Below are 17,086 nucleotides of genomic sequence, written 5' to 3' on the forward strand. Positions count from 1 at the left end.
CGCTTCGATACGGTCATCGGATTGCCTCATATTCGGCTCCTATTGTCCTAACGCCATGTCGACGCGCAAAATCGATGAGGAGGACTTTGAAGAGTTCGATCCGATATGCATCAAAGTCGAGGTAAACCCGCGTAACCGAGAAAAAGCGGAAGACACGTTTTGCATTAGTGCGGTTCCTTTCGTCGGCAATTTCACGTCGATTCGCAAATAGCGAGCTACCATCACGTACACACGATGGTGAAAGAAGCGTTTAAGCTACGAAAGTGAGTAGAAATCGAAATTTCGCCTGGGAACTTTGGCTCATGCATATCCGTCGCGCGCGTTAGAAGCTTTCGGCTTCGCTATCTCTCGCCGGAAACGGCGACGGACTCAGTCGCAGCCGCCGACGTTCCCGAAATGTTGAGTCTCAACTCCGAACGCGATCTGAACGACGCGTTCGATATGATTGTGAAACGGCAAAAAGAAAAACAAAAGAATCCTCCATTGCACCTAGACGTGACCCTAATGCCGGAAGGTGTCGACATTATAAATACCATCACGTGCCATCACTAATATCATTATTTTATTTTATATAAAGTGTCTGATACGTTGACGTCCTATTCGTCGTCACTGCCAAAATCGCCAATGATTGCAGTGGAAGAAGACAAGGAGCTGGAGCTGGCTTCTCTCGGTTCGATTTCCCCTCTCGACGATGACTGGCTCGTTCTTGGCAGTGCCGATCTTCCCTCGCCGACAAAATGCTTCGACCAGAACAAAAAACCGCAATTTTTTCCCGTGCGCGTTGTGAGCAAAATCAAGCAGACAGTGCAAGAAATGTCGCTTCGCCAGCCTCTCAACAAATCCGATTGGAAGAAATATCTCGACGACCACGGTTGCCTTGTCGACGAGTCTGCGATGCGAATCAAAGTCTTCTTCGGCGGCGTTCACCCGGAAATGCGCTGCATCATCTGGCGTCATCTCCTCGGCGCATTTCCCCATCATCTTTCGGCGCGCAGACGCATGCAAGCCGTGCTCGACTTCCACGCGAAATACGCCAAGTTGAAAAGCGCCTGGCAAAAGGGCAAACACGACAAAATCAAATACCTTCGCGACGCCGTTCTCAAGGACGTCCTGCGCACGGATCGACGTCAGAATTACTTCAACGTAGACGACGATCATCCTCATGTGACGAAACTCTATAACGTATTGATGACGTACGCCTATCATCACTCGGACGTTTCCTATGCTCAGGGCATGTCCGACTTGGCCTCGCCGTTCGTCGTTCTTTACGAAGACGAAGCGGATAGCTACATGGGCTTCAGTCAGATGATGAAGCGCATGCGATTCGTCTTTCATCTCGATAGCGAATCGGTTGCTTTGAAATTTCGACACTTGCGCGCTATATTGGAGCAAGTCGATCCGGACTATTGGGACTATTTGGTCTCGGCCGACGCCGGCGATATGCTCTTCTGCTATCGATGGCTCCTGCTTGATTTGAAGCGCGAGTTTCCGTTCACCGAAGCGATACGAGTCATGGAGGCGATATGGAGCGTTCTTCCCGTTTTGCCGACCGACATCACCGACGATGCTGACGTCACGGAAATGAAATCCGAGACGACGGATCCGCGTTCGAGTGAAGAAGGCAAGAAGGATATCGTCAACGAGTTGAATTCGATCAGGCCGTCGACGGCTTTTCCGCTTGACGAGGAGGAAATGGAGGATTTGACCGATGCTAAGCAACACGGAAGCGAACCGCGCAAATCCGTCGCGTCAACGTCGTTTTCGTTCAATTCGTTTAATTTTGGCGATCCCGAAATCTCCAATCCGGAAACGTGCGGCGACGGCAATCCGTTTGCGCTCTTCGTCTGCATCGCCCTGCTCTCCGTTCACAAGAGCCACGTGACGGAGAAGCGTCTCGACGGAAACGAGCTTGCAATGCATTACGATCGCTCGTCGAAGAAAAACGACGCAAGTAAGGTATTGAGTCGAGCCAGATCGATGTTTATAGAGTATCTCAATCAATCGGGAAAGGCGAGCAAATATCCTCTCTTTGTAGCAATTAGAAACTCGGTCAATTAATCAATTAATTAATGTTGTTGCCGTTTCCGCCCCGCCCCCTTCATTAGTACACAAAAGTTTATATATTTTTTTGGTAGTCAGACCACAGAGACGACAAGATATAATAAGCATTGCAGAAATAACAAAAAAGACAACAGAACATCGATTATGGCAACCAGAAATGTCCGGAAACCCCGCCCCTTCTCCTTTCCCCTCGATAGGGTGGGACTAAAGTGACGCAATTTCAGTCCTTCTGCTTCATTTCTTTTCCGACGCGATAGCTGGCAATCTTGTTCCAGTCCAATTTCGTTCTGGTGACTGGCAGGGCTCGTCTCAGGGCCTTGAACGTCGTTCCTGACATGGTATCGTAGTTCTCATTCAAAGCCGTCTGAAACATGTCACGATAATAAATATTTGTGTACATGTACGGTTTTGTACCTGATATTCGTTTTCTTCTCTTTCGACAACTTTGACGAAACTCTGCGCCGTTTTCTCCTCAGACTAAAGAAGCTCGTCATACATCTCCCGTTACCGTGTTTAGATTCTCTTACCCCAATTGTCACTGTTTCTTTTACTTCTTTACTAGACACAAGCTGAACATTTCCGTCCTCGTAATAATGAACTTGAATTTTCAGTTGGCCGGCCAGCTGAGCGCTCCCTCCAGCTCCTGGAGAGAACGTCACGGACCACTCAGATCTCCATCGCCCATTCCTAACGATCATCGAATAGAAATTGCTGTACGTGACAAAGAACGAGAAATCTTCTCACCAAAAGTTTCTAGGACTGAACTTATGGTCTTCGAGACAAGCGGTAAGAGTAATCTGCCCTCCCGATTCCTTTCCGTATACCTTCGTAAGATATAAAACCCCGTCAAAACGTCTACGCTAAAAACGAAATGAATCAAATGGTAACCGTGGAAACACCATCCGGGTAATGATTCGCTGTATATTTGCGAAACGCGTCATCTAACGCGCGACGATACGATTCGGCGGATTCATTCACACTCGCCGGTTGCACGTCGGTCGCTTCCTATATAAGATAGAAATCATAACCGCCGGCATTCACAACACGCGGTAAAGTGACTCGCTTTTCTCAGATGATCGTAGCGAAACGATTGCTTGCCGCGCGGATCGAGAAAACGCGCGCCGCCGTCGATTTCGCCGTGAGTCGTGACGAGAACCTAGCGCGATCGCGTCAAAGAAAAAATCTCGTTCGCGACGGGCGGAGACCTTTTCGTCGCCGTCGCTGAGCTTTGCCGGAGTGAATTGCTCTTTATTGTACTGCGCGAACGATCTGTGCGACGAATAGCGCGCGTTGGTGAGTTATTTAGCTCGCGTTTTTGGCCCTTACGCTGCTGCTTGGTTTTTCAAGAGACGATCGTCGTTGAGTAGCAATCGAACGTCTGAGCAATTTGCGCCGTTCTGTTGTGCGCGCGCCTAGTGGTACGTCGTTCGCTTACCGTTAAAAACTTCGTTGAATTCGCCCGGCGGAGCGTGTTGGATGAAACTCGATACAATGCGAACCTAGAGGCCCCTTTTAGGGTTTTCAATCGACGACAGTCGCCAATTGCACCTTGTCTGCTTCCGATATTGGCTCGTCGTAGCCCGACATTGTCTTTAACAGGCAATATGATGATCTAGCGTCTCTGTCTCTCTCTCACGAGGAAGAACGACCGATGCGCGTGCGCCGTCGGTAATTCCGTAGTAGCGTTTACGCCTGCTCGTAATCATACCTGTCGTCACGCACGCTAAGTCGTGCTTTCGCGATGGAACGCTTCGTCGTTAGGCCGTCATACGCGATAAGTTTGGGCGATTCTGGGTCTGGATGCGCTGCAATTGATGTCTCCGTGCGAGGAGAACCGGTTGAGGTTAGTTCAAGGCACGAATCGAAGGGTCAGTCTACGAATTCTAATCCAGCAGATCGATTCTATATCGTTTCGAAACTTCTACACCGCCTCGGTAACCGTTAAAGTGCGAACGATGGAGGAAAAGTCTCGAGACGAAGGTAAGGCGAGAAAAAGGGGAGGGGAAGGCGTCGCGCCACGTGGCTTGCAATGATGTCGAAGATAGGAATTGCCGTCTGATGCGCATGCTGACTCTTGATCCCTGAGCAACCACGTATTAGTCCTACTACAGCCTACGTGCCCTTTGCACTCAATAACGCACTGACACGTTTTTTCCCCTCCGTACTGTAGTTCCCTATAAAACGCTGGTGAAAAATTTCATCTTGATGCCCCAACCGCATTGCGAGCAAGGGGGACAAAATTTTTATAGAATAACGCCTAGTCAGGTCAGTTGACTGCAAATTTAAAAAAATAAGGATGGGGAATTATTCTTTCTATTTTAGATGTTGTTTTGTCCTAAAAACGTTCTAGAGGTGAGACTGATTATGCATCAGCCTTCGCACTGCTGGGCCAATTTTGGTCTAAATGAAATCGAATTCAATACGCCGTCTCAAGAACCAGAAAAGGCTCAAGCTGGTGCCTCGTCGAGCAGTCTAACTAGAGAAGAAATCCAAACTCAATTATCCGAAATGTCATCCATGTTGGATCAGATCAGAATTTCAGACCAATTGGTGATTGGTCGATTTGACGTGAGTTATCCATTGCACGTGACAAAAAAAGAAGATAAGACTTCTTTCATTCAGGTAAACGGAACCTATGACTTGAACCTCCTTTCCTACACATGATAGATAGATAGATAGATGCAGACTCCCAGTTGGCGTTCAAATCAAGAGTGATTAGATTAGAGTTTTGAGATCACGCTTTTGTGGGGGGCATGTTGAAAGTCATGTGACGTGTCTAACGGTGCCAGCCTTTGCTTCATTGCTTTCGTTCTTTCGGATCCTGTCTACCTGCAATGGTTACTGTATGTGTTCGTATCACGATAGTCCACGCCCCGTGTTTTCTCAAATCGCCATTTATAGCACAAGCAATTCAGCGACGTTCTTCCACCGTTGTATTTTACGAGTGCGTCACTAAGGTAAACTCCTTCCTCCTCCCAGAGTCGTTTTCCTTGCAGCGTCATTCGTGTCTTCGTCCAGTTTTATTGGCTCGTTGTCTATCTTGATTGCTGTTATTGTTAAAAAAGGTGCCAATAACTTCAAGGTGATTGCTTCTAGTGGCGTCTTTCCTGCTAATTATTTGATACAAGGTCTTTCCCGTTTTTAATATCGCGGCCGCTGATTTTTTTGCTTCGGCGTCTCTCATCGCATCGACGACAATCTATACGTTGAAAGTCAAGACGAACAATGCTACAGAGGTTGACAAACATTGGTATTCTGATTGCCGTGCCATTGGCGCTGTAGTGTTGGTGAGCAGCCTTTGCTTTATTTCTTTCTCTGTCCCTATAACGTTATTAGTGTTTCTATGGGGTCACATTTTTGCTGACGGCTAGCTATCCTATTTCGTTATACATCAACTCTCGTCGTTTGCTGGCCGGAAATCGAGGATCAGAGAAGCAGCTGGTTTGCTCAGTAACGTCCACTTTTTTTACTAATGTCACGTTTGTGGTTTTTTAGTTGATTAAGGTAATGGAAAAAATCTCGACGCCTGTCAAGTCTGTGTACATATTTTCGTGGTAAAGAAGACAATTCCGCTCTAAGGCTTCAGATATAAAGGCGAGTTGGAATTAGGATTTTTCCCGTTGCAACTGCTATTACCATGGGCATCGTATATGCAAAAACTCTCGCAAATAACGATACAATCAATACGGCTTCGCCTTACTGCCACGACGAGTGTCTGCAATTATTCAATAACGATGTTCAAACCTGTCACAATCGTACGGTACGTTTTTATTCGAGCGTGCTATTCGTGTATTGACGGATGTTGTAGACTGACGAAAAGACGTGGTTCTATGCGTACAAAGGCGTTTTTCAAGGCTCTTTGCTCATTGTAATTCTTCTCGATATGGTAAGAGAGTGTGATAGATTGTTCAACAGACAACTGACTGGCTTTGCGTCAGTTATTTTATTACTTGTTTCTAAGAAACTGTAGACTTCGCAATGAAGGATACGGTACGTACGAAAAGAAATAAAAATAATTGTTTTCACGGTGAGTAACATTTGAATCAGGGATAGAAGGCGAGAGACAACGGGAAACCCTTCGTGATGCAAAATGGAAAGCGTTTCGATACCAAATAGTCTTCATTGTCTGCTGGCTTCCATGTACAAATCAATAATCAATTCTTTAACATCCTTGAACTAAGAAAGTATACTCTTTTCAGGTCTGGTGTTGAGTGTAGTGACAACTGTGGATATGATAGAGAATAGTGAGCCGCCGAACATTGCAGTGTGGGAATTTGCCTTTTTTGTAGCTCAGGTACACGCGTGCATGTTCAAATATCTGTTCTTTTCTCTATTATTTGAGTCTAGGCTGCTCTCTCTCCGTTGCAAGGATTTCTCAATTCCATCGTCTATGGCTGGAATCGACGTATTTTTTGGAACATAATGTGTCGTAACTTAAACTAAAGTCGACAGTCACTCCCTTTTCTATTTTTTATTCGTCACAGCCGAGAGGGGATTTTTTGCATGCGTGAGCCCAAGAGAAGATATCGTAAATTAAGTCAGTAGTGAAACTTTACGAAGACGGCGAATCCTTGCGACGCACGTTGACCGCAACGTTGCGCGGTCCTAATCCCATTACGAGTTCCCCCACTGAAGTTCCTCAGAAGACATCCTGTCACTCGCGACGACACCTCCCGTCAGTCGTTGTCTACTTCTCACTAGGCCGCAAACCGTTCTCGCTTTAGGATCAATGCATATAAAAGTAATCGGTAACTGTTTTTTGACATCTTTTTCGCTAAATTCTGTTTTGTGTTGGCTCTAGGCATACGTTTTCCTCTTCGTTGCTGTCAATTTTTCGTCGGTTGTCGCTTATCCGGCTGGACCCCCAGCCAGTCAGCCGGGCGTCTGCGACAACCTCCAGCCGGCTCACGGTTCTACAGCCCAGACGACTCAAGCCCCATACGAAATCAAACCTAATCAAGACTGCTACTACCTTGGACGAGAACTTGAAGGTTTGATACACGCGCGACGGGCCGGCATTGCCCAACATCGACTCTTTATATTCTTTTTAGTTACAATTAGCGCAAAGAACGGAGAAACCTTTAAGGGCTTTCTGCTTCAAGGAAGACGGACGGCGTCGTCGTCCGTTGTTTTAAAGGGAACATTTGTTGGACCGTTTGAGCCCGAAACGAAGGCCATTCGTTGTTTCAATACACCTTCTGTAAATCAAAGCGTTTCCTCTATTCAATCTTTGGTTGACCGTTTTTAGAGTGCTGCCAGTCACAGTAATTCGTTACGTAAAACGTTCACGACAAAGACGCTAAGGTGGAAGGCTCCGGCTCAAGACAGCGGCGAAATCACTTTTACGTAAATCATTGAATTGACTACTTGTGAGCCTATTTCTTACGCGCGTAATTTCCAGTGCTGTCATCGTGAAAAGTACGAAGGTCTACTGGAAGAATATTCAATCGCAGACAATCAAGAAATGCACTGGAACACCTCCGCCGACTCCAACGCCCCCGGCCACAACCGCCGTGGTGTGGGGCCCTGTAGTCACTGCCCAAATACCCACGCGGAAACGAACGGATAAAGCGACACTGACAGTTCGTGTCGAGACGACTCATCCGAGGGCGGCAACCACTGCTGCTGAATCCACGACAACTCATCGCTCTCATTTTACCACGGAGAAGGCAACTACAATAGAATTTTCTTCGTCGTCGTCGTCTGAACCACGTAGCCAGCCGACGCCGAAAGCGAAAGCTCCCCGTATTGCAGCGACGCATCATTAATCAATTTAATATGATCTTGTATAGTTTCTTGCGGTGAGGATTCGACGTGCAGTGATGGCACTCCTACCTGGTAAGCCCTTTCCTGGAAGTCTCCCCGCTTCAAATCATTACGGGTTGGACTGCGCAGGGTTTGGATTGTAGTAGCAGTGTGTGCCGCTCTCCTCATCGCCATTGCCGTGGCACTCGTGTTCGTCTGGAGAAGAAAGAAGTTGACTGGTAGGGCTTTTGGTTACGGGGATGAACGAAGACCGAGCCAAAAGCAGTTGGTCGCGATGTTTGGCGCAACGGAGCCAAATAGTCTCGAGGTTCGGTTCAGTAACGGCTCGTCTGTGGCAAGTACGTACCCCATTCTCCCACATTATTATACTGTACTTCTAATTACTTTTTGCTACAGAAATGAAGCAGGCGTTTGAAAAAAACGACGCGTAGAAAAACAACGTCAAACGCCTTAGAGTTAGTCTACTTTAGACGCTTTACTCTCTTCTCGTCCTGCAGCTGCAGCCTCGTGAAGATTATACTTCTTCAATGTGTAATAGTCCTTCACAACGCTCATCAGGCAGAGATTCTTTACAATCTCAACAACGATGACCAAATCGGGATTTTTCAAATCGACCACGTGCTGATATGTAGTTGATTCGGAGGTGGGCTGCGTTACCAGGTGAGCAACAGTTTTGATAATGTCGTCTCGTTTCACCTCATCGTTGTTTCGCGCTTTGTAAACGACGGCAAATTTGCGCGATGCTGATTGGTCAGCAGCGTGAAACTGGGGCTCCAATAAATTGGGCACTTTCCTCTTTAAATCGTCCAATTCCGGATGACATACTAATTGTACAGGAAGTAGGCGTAGGCAGTAGCGTGATTTTGATTGGCCGGTCGTTTTCGCGTCGGTCAATATCCGATGAGCTATTTCCGTAGGATCGACGTCATCGTTGCAGTAGAAAAATGTCACGTTACGAGCTCCGCTGAAGACGGCACGAAATCGGCGTTTGCCTTTGTTTTTCAAGCTCTCTATCTCCTTTTCCAGCGTTTCATCGCTACTAGCGTCTTCGGTTTCGTGCAAAACGTCGACGTACTCGTTGAGAAGATCGTAAATCTCGCCAATCGCTTCTTTCTGATGATCGTTGGTCGTAACCAGGAATCCTCGGGCGCCGACCGTCAGTTCTTGGCGCGGGCGCGACTTCTTCTTATCATTTCCACGATAACCCTTCTTTCTTTTTCGACCACTTTCCATGGACATACGGGAACGGTTATCGAGAAACACCCGTATTGAATGGAATCAATGGACTCCCACAGTTTTCTTTTTTCTCCTTTCCTAATACCCGTACGTGAAATCTTCGCACGCAGGCACCTCCAGCGTCCTGCTCCGACTCCACATCCCGTCACATGGCGTCGGGAACGTCGCCGACGGCTCGTCGCGTCGGAGTGAGCCACGGCTCGTCGTTCGGCTCGACGAAACAGGAACAGAAAAACGACTCGACGATCGCTCTCGCGTCGAGAAGCAGCGCGACGCCGCCCCAACGCCGCAAGAGCAACTTCATCACGCAAGATCTCGCCGCAATGCTTCCAATCGCATCCGTCGCTTCGTTGCGAACAAAAGAAGGCGGAAGAAGGTGCGCGGCGCATAGAAGGCTTCGTTCTCACGCGGCAATCCGATATGTTTCTTTCTTGCCTGAGAAAAATAACTCGGAATTGCTTCTATAGGGGTCCTAAGCTATCGCTTCAGCATTTTCGAGCGTCTTCGTCTCCGCAGCGTCTCGTCGTCGCCGAGAAGCCGAGTCCGAGAAATCGACGTCACAGCAGCTTTCAGTCAGACCTTAGCTCAACTCAAGGTGGTGGTCTCGAGAGATCATTCGTTTCTCGCGCCTTTAGCTCTTCCGGCGTTTTACCTGGGAATGTGTACGAGTTCATCGACGCCATTCCGTGGCTTAGCGATGCCTCTGTTAGCACAGTAGTCTCTAATTGATTAGAATAACAGTCCTGTTTTTAGGAGTCGTTTCGTAAGCGATTGGTCTCCAGCATTCAATTTCGAATCACTCGTCAAGGAGAAATGATTATAAGGCGAGAAAATTGGCTGCGATGTGTAGAAGGATGCCGGGTTTATTTACCAGTCGTGTGCAGAAAAGGAGAAATTGGAAAGGCCGTTTTCTTTATTGCCAGAGGAGTGGCAGATGGTGCGTGTATTTAGCTGTTACGCTAATCGATCAATCAATTAATGATACATGTTGTCTAGTTGTTAGTGAAGATGGCGAAGTCGTCTTCTCTCAGCTTGTCGACGGTGCCCTGCTGGGTGAAATTGGTATGTGCGAGTGCTGCACGTGATCTTTTATCTGTGTGTCATCCTCCGTTCTCTCAGGCATTCTCTTTGATACGCCCCGGACGTGTTCTGTCCGAGCAGCGACGAAGTTTGTCGCGAATGAGAACAATAGTTTTTTTTCTGTACTACGTTGTTTCTAGTTGTATGCTGCTGACAATTAAGAAGGAGTCTTTTCAGGAGTTGCTCGAAGAGGAGAAAGTGTTTAAAGAGAGGTACTGTTCTGTTCATTGAAGTGGTCTTGGTGCTTTCATATGAATTCTTCTTTAGAGTTATGGAGCAGGCTAGAGAACGTCTGGGAAACATAACGACTAAAATTGATTCTGGTTTGCTTGGAAGTTTTGGCGACGAATTCGTTCTGCCAATTGTGACGAATATGCTGTCTTCTGTAAAGAGAAGGATAGCAGAGATATGCAGGAATTTACGAGGCTTTTAGATGCGACTCTTTGAGGGCTGTGACAGCAATTTTTTGTATCAGTTGGCGTTGGGAGTAAGACCGAAATTGTACCAGGTAATGTAGGTTCTGGCACTTGGTCTAAAACGAGCTTTTGTACTGTGTAGCCTGGAGAGGATATTATTGTAGAGGGAACGACGGGAAAGGAAATGTTTTTTCTTGTGCGGGGAAAAGTCAAGGTAAGGGGAAGTAAATGTGAGTTTTTGTCTGTTTTGAAGTAGTGTTTAGGTGATTTCGTTGTCTGGAAATAAAATGCAAGAAATGAATGTAATGACTATAATATACTGTATAGCCAATAAACGACTCTAATAGAGTGGGTCATTTTTTGGTGAAGTGGCTATGCTTTATGACGTCAATCGAACAGCTAGCGTCAAAGGTTAATTAAATAAAATCACACATTGGGTGGTATAGATTAATTAATTTTCTATTTAGCGGTGACATCGTGCGATGTACTGGTGATTTCTAAATCGACAATGCAGAACGTCATGAGAGATTATCCTCACATTGCAAGCCAGATCAAGGAAGAGGCAAATATTTATTTTACCTCACAAAAACTATGTCATCTCATTTTCTATCTAGGCTCACATACGTTGCCCACAATCAGAGAATTCGTATTAGCGTTTGACTTTTTTACTGTACTTTTTACTGCATGTACAGTTATAGCAGCGTGACGTCACGTCCGGGTAAGCAAAAAATCTCGTGACCACGACTTCTGCCCATCGCTTTGACGCCATGCTCAAGTTCTTTCGCGGCATCTGGGAATGGATAAAGAGTCTCTTCTGGAAGGAGGAGATGGAGCTCACGTTAGTTGGTCTTCAGAACTCGGGAAAAACAACATTCGTCAACGTTATCGCGGTGAGCGCATTTCGCTTTGCACGCCCCCCCCTCCCAGACGCTTTCAACGCCTTTCCCCTCGTCCAGTCGGGCCACTTCAACGAAGACATGATCCCTACGGTCGGTTTCAATATGCGCAAAGTAACGAAAGGAAACGTAACGATCAAAGTAAGAAGAAGTCAGCCTCGCGGAAAAAAAAAAGTTTCTAAAGAGGGACTCGTTGCGCAGCTGTGGGATATCGGCGGCCAGCCGCGATTCAGAAGCATGTGGGAACGATACTGCAGGGGCGTCAGTTGTATTGTGTAAGAATATCGAAAGATAAGAGCTCATTTTCCTTTCTTTTACGCCCCTCTTGTCGCTTTAGCTACATGGTCGATGCCGCCGATCACGATAAAATGGACGCGTCGAAGAGCGAGCTACAGAGTTTGCTCGAGAAACCCCAACTCGCCGGCATTCCCGTTCTCGTTCTCGGCAATAAAAAGGATCTGCCCAATTCGTTGAACGAGAAGGATCTCATCGAGAGAATGTGAATTGTTTTCAATTAATTAATTAATTAGCGTGCGTCAGTTTTTAATTTTTTGTTCCCCGCCCAGGGACTTGTCGGCTGTCAAAGATAGGGAAATTTGCTGCTATTCGATCTCGTGCAAGGAGAAGGACAATTTAGGTACGTATCCATAGAAACAAAGTCTCTCTTTGGACGCATTTATTTTTCTGTGTAGACATTACTCTTCAGTGGCTCATTCAACACGCAAAGAAATCTAGTCGCTGAGACTGTTAGGAGAAGGGGAGGGGTTATGGGTGTTCTTGCTGCACGCTATCCATTGTAGTTGTACGAAAACTAAGATGCGTGTAATTGCATACTGTACCTTATTTTTTGTGGTTCGTATGGGAGAAACAGGTCCTGCTTAATTTACGGTATCTGCAATCATTGGGAATCGCTGTCAGCGGAAGAGAAGAAAGGTCTTCAAATATTTTTATTGATATTTAATTAATCGATTTTTGATTTTTCGCTTTCTGAGGACGATGGCACAGGCAGTGTGGGGATTTTCTATGCAGTTCGTGACGTAAGGCTGATTGATGCTTGCCTTTTGCTTACCAGATTCGGTTTGTAGTAGTTGTGCACGAGTGAAGCGCCGGCGAACATCGATGCCAGGCTCGCGAGCACGAAAGCGACGTAACGCGGCCACGCCAATCCAAATGGCATGCTTCGACTTCGATTTTCAGTCGGTCTGATTTCGTTCTGCGCGTCTTTGGGCTTCCTTGCGCACGACCGTGTCGTCTAAAGGCGGGATTCCTCAAAAGGGGCCTCGATTGGCACCGTCCTCACAGAATGTCTCTCTTCCGATTCGAACTTTAATCATAAACAGCTCGATAGCTGCTCCGGTCAAGAAGAACAAAGGCAAGTAGCGATAAAGACCAAATTTTTCCAACATAGACAAGCACGTGGTATTACACGTGCTCCTAAGGTATTGTATAACACAGCACAGAAAAAAAGTGGTCTATACTTCGTCTTCGTTTAGTAACATGTTTGGAATTCCGTTATTTATAGGATATTCACGGCCACTTTCAGGACACTGCAATGAACCTTCAATCACTTCAACCTGAGCCAAATAAAAAAAGTAAGAATGAGAAATCAATAATTGTATAAATTTTTCACTTCAAGCAGCGCATGATGAGCGATCTTTAGAAATACTTCATTTGATTCATAATCCGGTACTATTTCGTCAGGAAGATCAGAAATTCCAACCTAAAAATTGCCAATCAAGGAGACTGATCATGTGACGACTGAACTGACACTTTCTGCTGCTTTTTTTACTACAGACCACTCCATTCGTGGAATCATTCTCGCGATAAATTCTCCATTGAAAGCTACATCTTTCGTTTCGACTTTAGTCGCCTTTGGAATGTTCGATTTTCATTTCTAGCGACTGAACGGCGTCGTGTGCCTTACCTTAATTATTAGAGGATAACCTTTCTTGACTCCTTTGACGACAGACGTCAACATATTGTGGATTAGAAGACGCATGGCGAAAAAATTCGTCCGAAGCACTTAGCGTAGCGTGCGCACTGCCCAGAACTTCCGGATGAGCGAAGAAACTCGGTATCTCGCTCGTCATAGTCTGTGAGTGTTTGTGAGGTGTTTCTATAGTAAGAGAAGAAATGAAGGAACAGAAATCGAGAGTCCGAAAAAGAAGGAGTCTCCGAAAAAAGGATCTCCGAAGAAAGGATCTCCGAAGAAGGGATCTCCGAAGAAAGTCGCTAGAAAATTTGGCGAACGAACAGAAGACGAAGTTCTTCAGATGGGCCTTCCAGACCTCGTCAAAAAAGATCTAGACATTCTATTTGTAAGGACAGCTATTTCAATTAATCGAATTAATTTTGATTTGTAGGTGGGTATCAATCCCAGTCTCGACGCCGCTTACGTTGGTCATTATTATGCTGGAAATTCAAATCATTTTTGTAAGTAATACCTCCTAAATGAATTCTAATCAAACTTTTTTACTAGGGGCCTGCATGAACGAGACACAATTAGTTTCTACTGACAGACGGCTGACGCACTTGGACGATGAATACTGCTTCTCTCAGGGAATTGGTTTCACGTGTATAGTGAGTAAGACAACAAGAGGAGCAGCAGACCTTACAAAGTATACACCACGTGCTTTTCTTTTATCTCTATTAAGTGCACTGTGTTGTTAGGTCAGAAATGATGGAAGGCTCTCTGGAATTGAAATTGAAGCTGAAGCAATTTCAGCCAAAGATTGTTTGTTTCAATGGAAAAGGTGTGAAGTGTCCGAGCCCTCGCTGCACTGCTGTAATTGCTTTCTAAGGAATGTACGAATTATTTATTGGGGGAAAATGCGCGTTTGGGGAGCAACCCTACAAATTGGAAGACACTGATACAGTAATGCCACCTAAAAGTAGAATAAATATCATTTTGATTTATTAATTAATGCCAGGTTTTTTACGTGATGCCATCAACGTCTGCTAGAGCAGCGTCATTTCCAAGGGCAAGTGACAAATTCAAATTTTTTTTCGAAGTCAAAACCCTTCTGCAGAAGCTGAAGAGTAGTAGCACGTGACATTACGGGACAGTCTTGCAGCGGTTCGCTCGTCGCTTCGTCCTAGGAACGCGTCTAGAGATGGCTCTTCGCATGGGATACTGGAACATTCGCGCCGTAAATGCTTCTCGCTCTGCCCGAAATGTGCTTGTACGTAAACGGCTGATTTTCGTCGACAGCTCGGCCAATCGATTCGACTTCTTCTCGAATACTGCGGCGAACCGTACCAGGATGACCGGTACAATACGAGAAGTAAGATTTGAAAGCTAAGAGAGCTCGATCGGCTGGAATCTCGGCGACGATGAGTCATTGTTGCACTAATTAATTCATTTATCGATTCTCAGCCGGCGATTGGTTCGACGTCAAGTTTAAAATGGGGCTTCCAATGCCAAACGTAGGAACAGCAACATCATGTGGCCTTCAAAACTGACGTTTCTCCTCTAGTTGCCCTATTTGATTGACGGCGATATAAAGATTGTGCAAAGCAATGCCGTAAGTCGTCAGGGCAGACGATTGCTTGTGGTATTCGATGTTTTTTGAAGGTTCTGCGATACATTGGCCGAAAGCACAAAATGGGTAAGTGAAATCGAGAATGCTATATTAATAAATGACTTTGAACGTTGATTCCTTATAGATGGTGATACCGAAGTTGAGAAAGTCTGGGTGGACATTTTTACAAATCAGGCAATCTTTATCTGTTTTTTGAAAGAGACGTTGACTGTTTATGGGCTTTTTGCAAGGTCACGGACTTGCACAATGGCTTTTTTCGTCTGGCATTTACTAAGCCGGACGAATTTGTAAGTGGGATATTTTCTATTTTTCTATGTAATCTCTCATGTTTTGGCTTAAAAAAAGGAGGCAAAGAAAGAAGACTACCTAAAAAATAGTCTTCCGTCTGCTCTACAAGGATTTTCTAATCACCTTGACAGTCACAAGTGGCTGGCAGGAGACAAGGTTGTATCCCAATGGGATGTTTTTTGTCAACTAATTGGTAATTTAGATAACGTTTCCCGATTTTCACTTTGCTGAAATGCTTGATGAGCTGACAATCCTTTCGTCGACCTGTTTGGATGAGTTTCCTACTCTTAAGGTACAACATTTTATCATGTTTTACCACGTGATCATATGTGTATGTTGTAGGCATACAAGAATCAATTTGACGAGCTTCCTCAAATCAAAGCTTATCGCGCTTCAGACAGATACATCGATCGGCCACTGCATCACCATATGGCTACATTTAACTAGTTCAAGAAAACAAATGCTGTATTGTGATCTGAGTTCGTGTTTATGGAAAATTTTGTGTCGCGTGACTAAAACAAAACATGAATTGAAATCAATCGTTGCTTCTAGAAACACCGAACGACCATGCCTGTAAAACTTGGCTACTGGGCGATCCGCGGAGTGCGTACGAGGGCTAAAACACGTGCAAACTCGACCGCTTATTCTCGATTTGCAGCTTGCCCAACCCATACGACTTCTTCTCACCTACTGCGGCGATGAATTCGAAGAGAAACGCTACGACGGTGCCAGTAAGAAGACAATACGCCGGAATTACTCGGTGATTACTCGCGCCGCTTCCCATAGATCGCCAAACGTGGACAGACGAGAAATTCTCTTTGGGGCTCCCTCTTCCGAACGTACGAGTCTCATCCAGGGTCTCGTGGAACTACTATTAGATTTCCGTTTCAGCTGCCTTATCTAATTGACGGGGACATCAAAATCGTTCAGAGCAATGCCGTAAGAAGAAAAGCATCTATAATGATAAGAGTTGTTTTACGCCATCGCCCTTCTTAGATCCTGAGATACATTGGCAGGAAACATAACCTAGGTGGGTACGTAGTTCTACTCGAAAAAGCTTTGTTACTTCTTTGTAGATGGTTCTACTGAGCAAGAGAAAGTTCTCGTGGACATTTTTGAAAACCAAGTAAGCCCTTATAGGCATAGCTATTGTAGTCCTTCATCTGATCTGATATCTTTAGGTGATGGACATGAGAAATGCTTTTGTTCGTCTCTGTTACGGACCTTCGAGCTCTTTTGTAAGAATTGGATGCGTAATTTGTTAGAGACGCAATATTATTTTTATTTTCTTTTACTTGCAGGAGGCAGGCAAGAAGACGTACTTGGAGGAGAGTCTTCCTGCTACGCTCAAAAAGATTTCGGATCAGCTTGGAAGTAGCAAGTGGGTTGCTGGAGAAAACGTAAAAGAAAAATTCTTTATTGTGCGCGATCATAACGTGGGTCTTATTAGATTACGTTTCCTGATTTTCATTTGGCTGAAATGCTTTCCCAGCATGTGATATTTTCTCCAACTTGCCTCGATGCTTATCCGAACCTCAAGGTCGAAACAGTTACACTGAAAGTTAGATGTATTAGTTTGTACAATTTTAGGAATATCTGGCTCGTTTTGAAGAGTTGCCTGCTATCAAGGCATACAAAGCTTCGGACAAGTGCATCCACAGGCCAATCAACAATCCAAGTGCCAGTTTCCACTAACTCGTTCAAGTTTTGCATCAGGTGTTCTTGCCGACTGTTTTAGTCGTTTTTTGTTGTGTATGAACGGAATTTACTGGTGAGTTTTACGGGCAACGGGTCGTTCTCG

The 17,086-nt window shown here is 45.5% G+C and overlaps 11 protein-coding genes across 14 annotated transcripts; 8 read left to right on the forward strand and 3 right to left on the reverse strand.

The window, feature by feature from the left end:
- Nucleotide 1: 1 nt before the first annotated feature.
- Nucleotides 2-2,561, forward strand: LOC136186804 (TBC1 domain family member 25-like). Its single transcript, XM_065974268.1, has 4 exons — nt 2-121; nt 169-263; nt 327-514; nt 578-2,561. The coding sequence occupies exons 1-4, from the start codon at nt 56-58 to the stop codon at nt 2,056-2,058; spliced, it is 1,830 nt and encodes a 609-aa protein (XP_065830340.1). The 5' UTR covers nt 2-55; the 3' UTR covers nt 2,059-2,561.
- LOC136186815 (F-actin-capping protein subunit alpha-2-like) lies at nt 2,102-3,738 on the reverse strand. Its single transcript, XM_065974285.1, has 10 exons — nt 3,610-3,738; nt 3,497-3,560; nt 3,388-3,439; nt 3,267-3,330; nt 3,125-3,217; nt 2,950-3,066; nt 2,806-2,885; nt 2,589-2,748; nt 2,476-2,538; nt 2,102-2,425 (listed from the first exon to the last, which is right to left on the reverse strand). Exons 1-10 carry the CDS (start codon nt 3,646-3,648, stop codon nt 2,282-2,284), a joined length of 876 nt encoding a protein of 291 aa, XP_065830357.1. The 5' UTR covers nt 3,649-3,738; the 3' UTR covers nt 2,102-2,281.
- Nucleotides 3,739-3,771: 33 nt separating this feature from the next.
- Nucleotides 3,772-4,843, forward strand: LOC136186821 (nicolin-1-like). Of its 2 annotated transcripts, none has more exons than XM_065974293.1 (5): nt 3,772-3,904; nt 3,954-4,041; nt 4,232-4,326; nt 4,384-4,629; nt 4,684-4,843. In XM_065974293.1, exons 1-5 carry the CDS (start codon nt 3,803-3,805, stop codon nt 4,723-4,725), a joined length of 573 nt encoding a protein of 190 aa, XP_065830365.1. In that variant the 5' UTR covers nt 3,772-3,802; the 3' UTR covers nt 4,726-4,843. The 2 variants fall into 2 exon arrangements, with proteins under 2 accessions (XP_065830365.1, XP_065830364.1); XM_065974292.1 differs by having other exon boundaries at nt 3,790-3,904; nt 3,957-4,041.
- Nucleotides 4,814-6,616, forward strand: LOC136186812 (transmembrane protein 116-like). Its single transcript, XM_065974280.1, has 12 exons — nt 4,814-4,904; nt 4,963-5,018; nt 5,080-5,143; nt 5,190-5,348; nt 5,398-5,502; nt 5,557-5,615; nt 5,671-5,821; nt 5,870-5,947; nt 6,000-6,051; nt 6,109-6,201; nt 6,261-6,355; nt 6,409-6,616. The coding sequence occupies exons 1-12, from the start codon at nt 4,896-4,898 to the stop codon at nt 6,502-6,504; spliced, it is 1,017 nt and encodes a 338-aa protein (XP_065830352.1). The 5' UTR covers nt 4,814-4,895; the 3' UTR covers nt 6,505-6,616.
- A 96-nt stretch (nt 6,617-6,712) lies between these two features.
- Nucleotides 6,713-8,362, forward strand: LOC136186811 (protein let-653-like). Its single transcript, XM_065974279.1, has 8 exons — nt 6,713-6,802; nt 6,863-7,052; nt 7,113-7,261; nt 7,310-7,407; nt 7,463-7,806; nt 7,854-7,899; nt 7,957-8,165; nt 8,224-8,362. Exons 1-8 carry the CDS (start codon nt 6,791-6,793, stop codon nt 8,256-8,258), a joined length of 1,083 nt encoding a protein of 360 aa, XP_065830351.1. The 5' UTR covers nt 6,713-6,790; the 3' UTR covers nt 8,259-8,362.
- LOC136186818 (THUMP domain-containing protein 1-like) lies at nt 8,178-9,331 on the reverse strand. The gene has a single exon (XM_065974288.1). The coding sequence runs from the start codon at nt 9,064-9,066 to the stop codon at nt 8,284-8,286; it is 783 nt and encodes a 260-aa protein (XP_065830360.1). The 5' UTR covers nt 9,067-9,331; the 3' UTR covers nt 8,178-8,283.
- LOC136186810 (uncharacterized) lies at nt 8,720-11,303 on the forward strand. The gene is made up of 15 exons (XM_065974277.1): nt 8,720-9,439; nt 9,531-9,635; nt 9,699-9,768; nt 9,817-9,887; nt 9,948-10,000; nt 10,060-10,125; nt 10,183-10,231; nt 10,284-10,355; nt 10,411-10,528; nt 10,577-10,651; nt 10,702-10,773; nt 10,823-10,861; nt 10,907-10,970; nt 11,027-11,121; nt 11,174-11,303. Exons 1-15 carry the CDS (start codon nt 9,213-9,215, stop codon nt 11,210-11,212), a joined length of 1,215 nt encoding a protein of 404 aa, XP_065830349.1. The 5' UTR covers nt 8,720-9,212; the 3' UTR covers nt 11,213-11,303.
- LOC136186822 (ADP-ribosylation factor-like protein 8A) lies at nt 11,285-12,293 on the forward strand. The gene is made up of 6 exons (XM_065974294.1): nt 11,285-11,449; nt 11,516-11,596; nt 11,657-11,730; nt 11,793-11,954; nt 12,022-12,092; nt 12,148-12,293. Exons 1-6 carry the CDS (start codon nt 11,327-11,329, stop codon nt 12,195-12,197), a joined length of 561 nt encoding a protein of 186 aa, XP_065830366.1. The 5' UTR covers nt 11,285-11,326; the 3' UTR covers nt 12,198-12,293.
- A 539-nt stretch (nt 12,294-12,832) lies between these two features.
- LOC136186823 (multifunctional methyltransferase subunit TRM112-like protein) lies at nt 12,833-13,494 on the reverse strand. Its single transcript, XM_065974295.1, has 4 exons — nt 13,380-13,494; nt 13,224-13,325; nt 13,086-13,175; nt 12,833-13,029 (listed from the first exon to the last, which is right to left on the reverse strand). Exons 1-4 carry the CDS (start codon nt 13,452-13,454, stop codon nt 12,928-12,930), a joined length of 369 nt encoding a protein of 122 aa, XP_065830367.1. The 5' UTR covers nt 13,455-13,494; the 3' UTR covers nt 12,833-12,927.
- Nucleotides 13,461-17,066, forward strand: LOC136186819 (glutathione S-transferase Mu 4-like). 3 transcript variants are annotated; one of them, XM_065974289.1, is made up of 18 exons: nt 14,518-14,604; nt 14,667-14,739; nt 14,832-14,881; nt 14,932-14,979; nt 15,030-15,063; nt 15,122-15,284; nt 15,343-15,441; nt 15,488-15,577; nt 15,628-15,888; nt 15,944-16,016; nt 16,072-16,124; nt 16,177-16,224; nt 16,282-16,315; nt 16,362-16,411; nt 16,467-16,523; nt 16,587-16,685; nt 16,736-16,825; nt 16,876-17,066. In XM_065974289.1, exons 9-18 carry the CDS (start codon nt 15,853-15,855, stop codon nt 16,978-16,980), a joined length of 645 nt encoding a protein of 214 aa, XP_065830361.1. In that variant the 5' UTR covers nt 14,518-14,604; nt 14,667-14,739; nt 14,832-14,881; nt 14,932-14,979; nt 15,030-15,063; nt 15,122-15,284; nt 15,343-15,441; nt 15,488-15,577; nt 15,628-15,852; the 3' UTR covers nt 16,981-17,066. The 3 variants fall into 3 exon arrangements, 1 of the variants encoding a protein (XP_065830361.1); XR_010669767.1 differs by lacking the exons at nt 15,944-16,016; nt 16,072-16,124; nt 16,177-16,224; ... (4 more) ...; nt 16,736-16,825; nt 16,876-17,066 and adding exons at nt 13,461-13,529; nt 13,578-13,773; nt 13,819-13,888; ... (2 more) ...; nt 14,257-14,330; nt 14,386-14,436 and having other exon boundaries at nt 14,485-14,604; nt 15,628-15,824; XR_010669766.1 differs by lacking the exons at nt 15,944-16,016; nt 16,072-16,124; nt 16,177-16,224; ... (4 more) ...; nt 16,736-16,825; nt 16,876-17,066 and adding exons at nt 13,461-13,529; nt 13,578-13,773; nt 13,819-13,888; ... (1 more) ...; nt 14,126-14,208; nt 14,257-14,330 and having other exon boundaries at nt 14,386-14,604; nt 15,628-15,824.
- Nucleotides 14,569-15,732, forward strand: LOC136185763 (glutathione S-transferase Mu 4-like). Its single transcript, XM_065972943.1, has 10 exons — nt 14,569-14,604; nt 14,667-14,739; nt 14,832-14,881; nt 14,932-14,979; nt 15,030-15,063; nt 15,122-15,171; nt 15,228-15,284; nt 15,343-15,441; nt 15,488-15,577; nt 15,628-15,732. The coding sequence occupies exons 1-10, from the start codon at nt 14,569-14,571 to the stop codon at nt 15,730-15,732; spliced, it is 642 nt and encodes a 213-aa protein (XP_065829015.1).
- Nucleotides 17,067-17,086: the final 20 nt, after the last annotated feature.

This window comes from Oscarella lobularis, chromosome 4 (assembly GCF_947507565.1).
Source record: "Oscarella lobularis chromosome 4, ooOscLobu1.1, whole genome shotgun sequence".
Lineage (NCBI taxonomy): Eukaryota > Metazoa > Porifera > Homoscleromorpha > Homosclerophorida > Oscarellidae > Oscarella > Oscarella lobularis.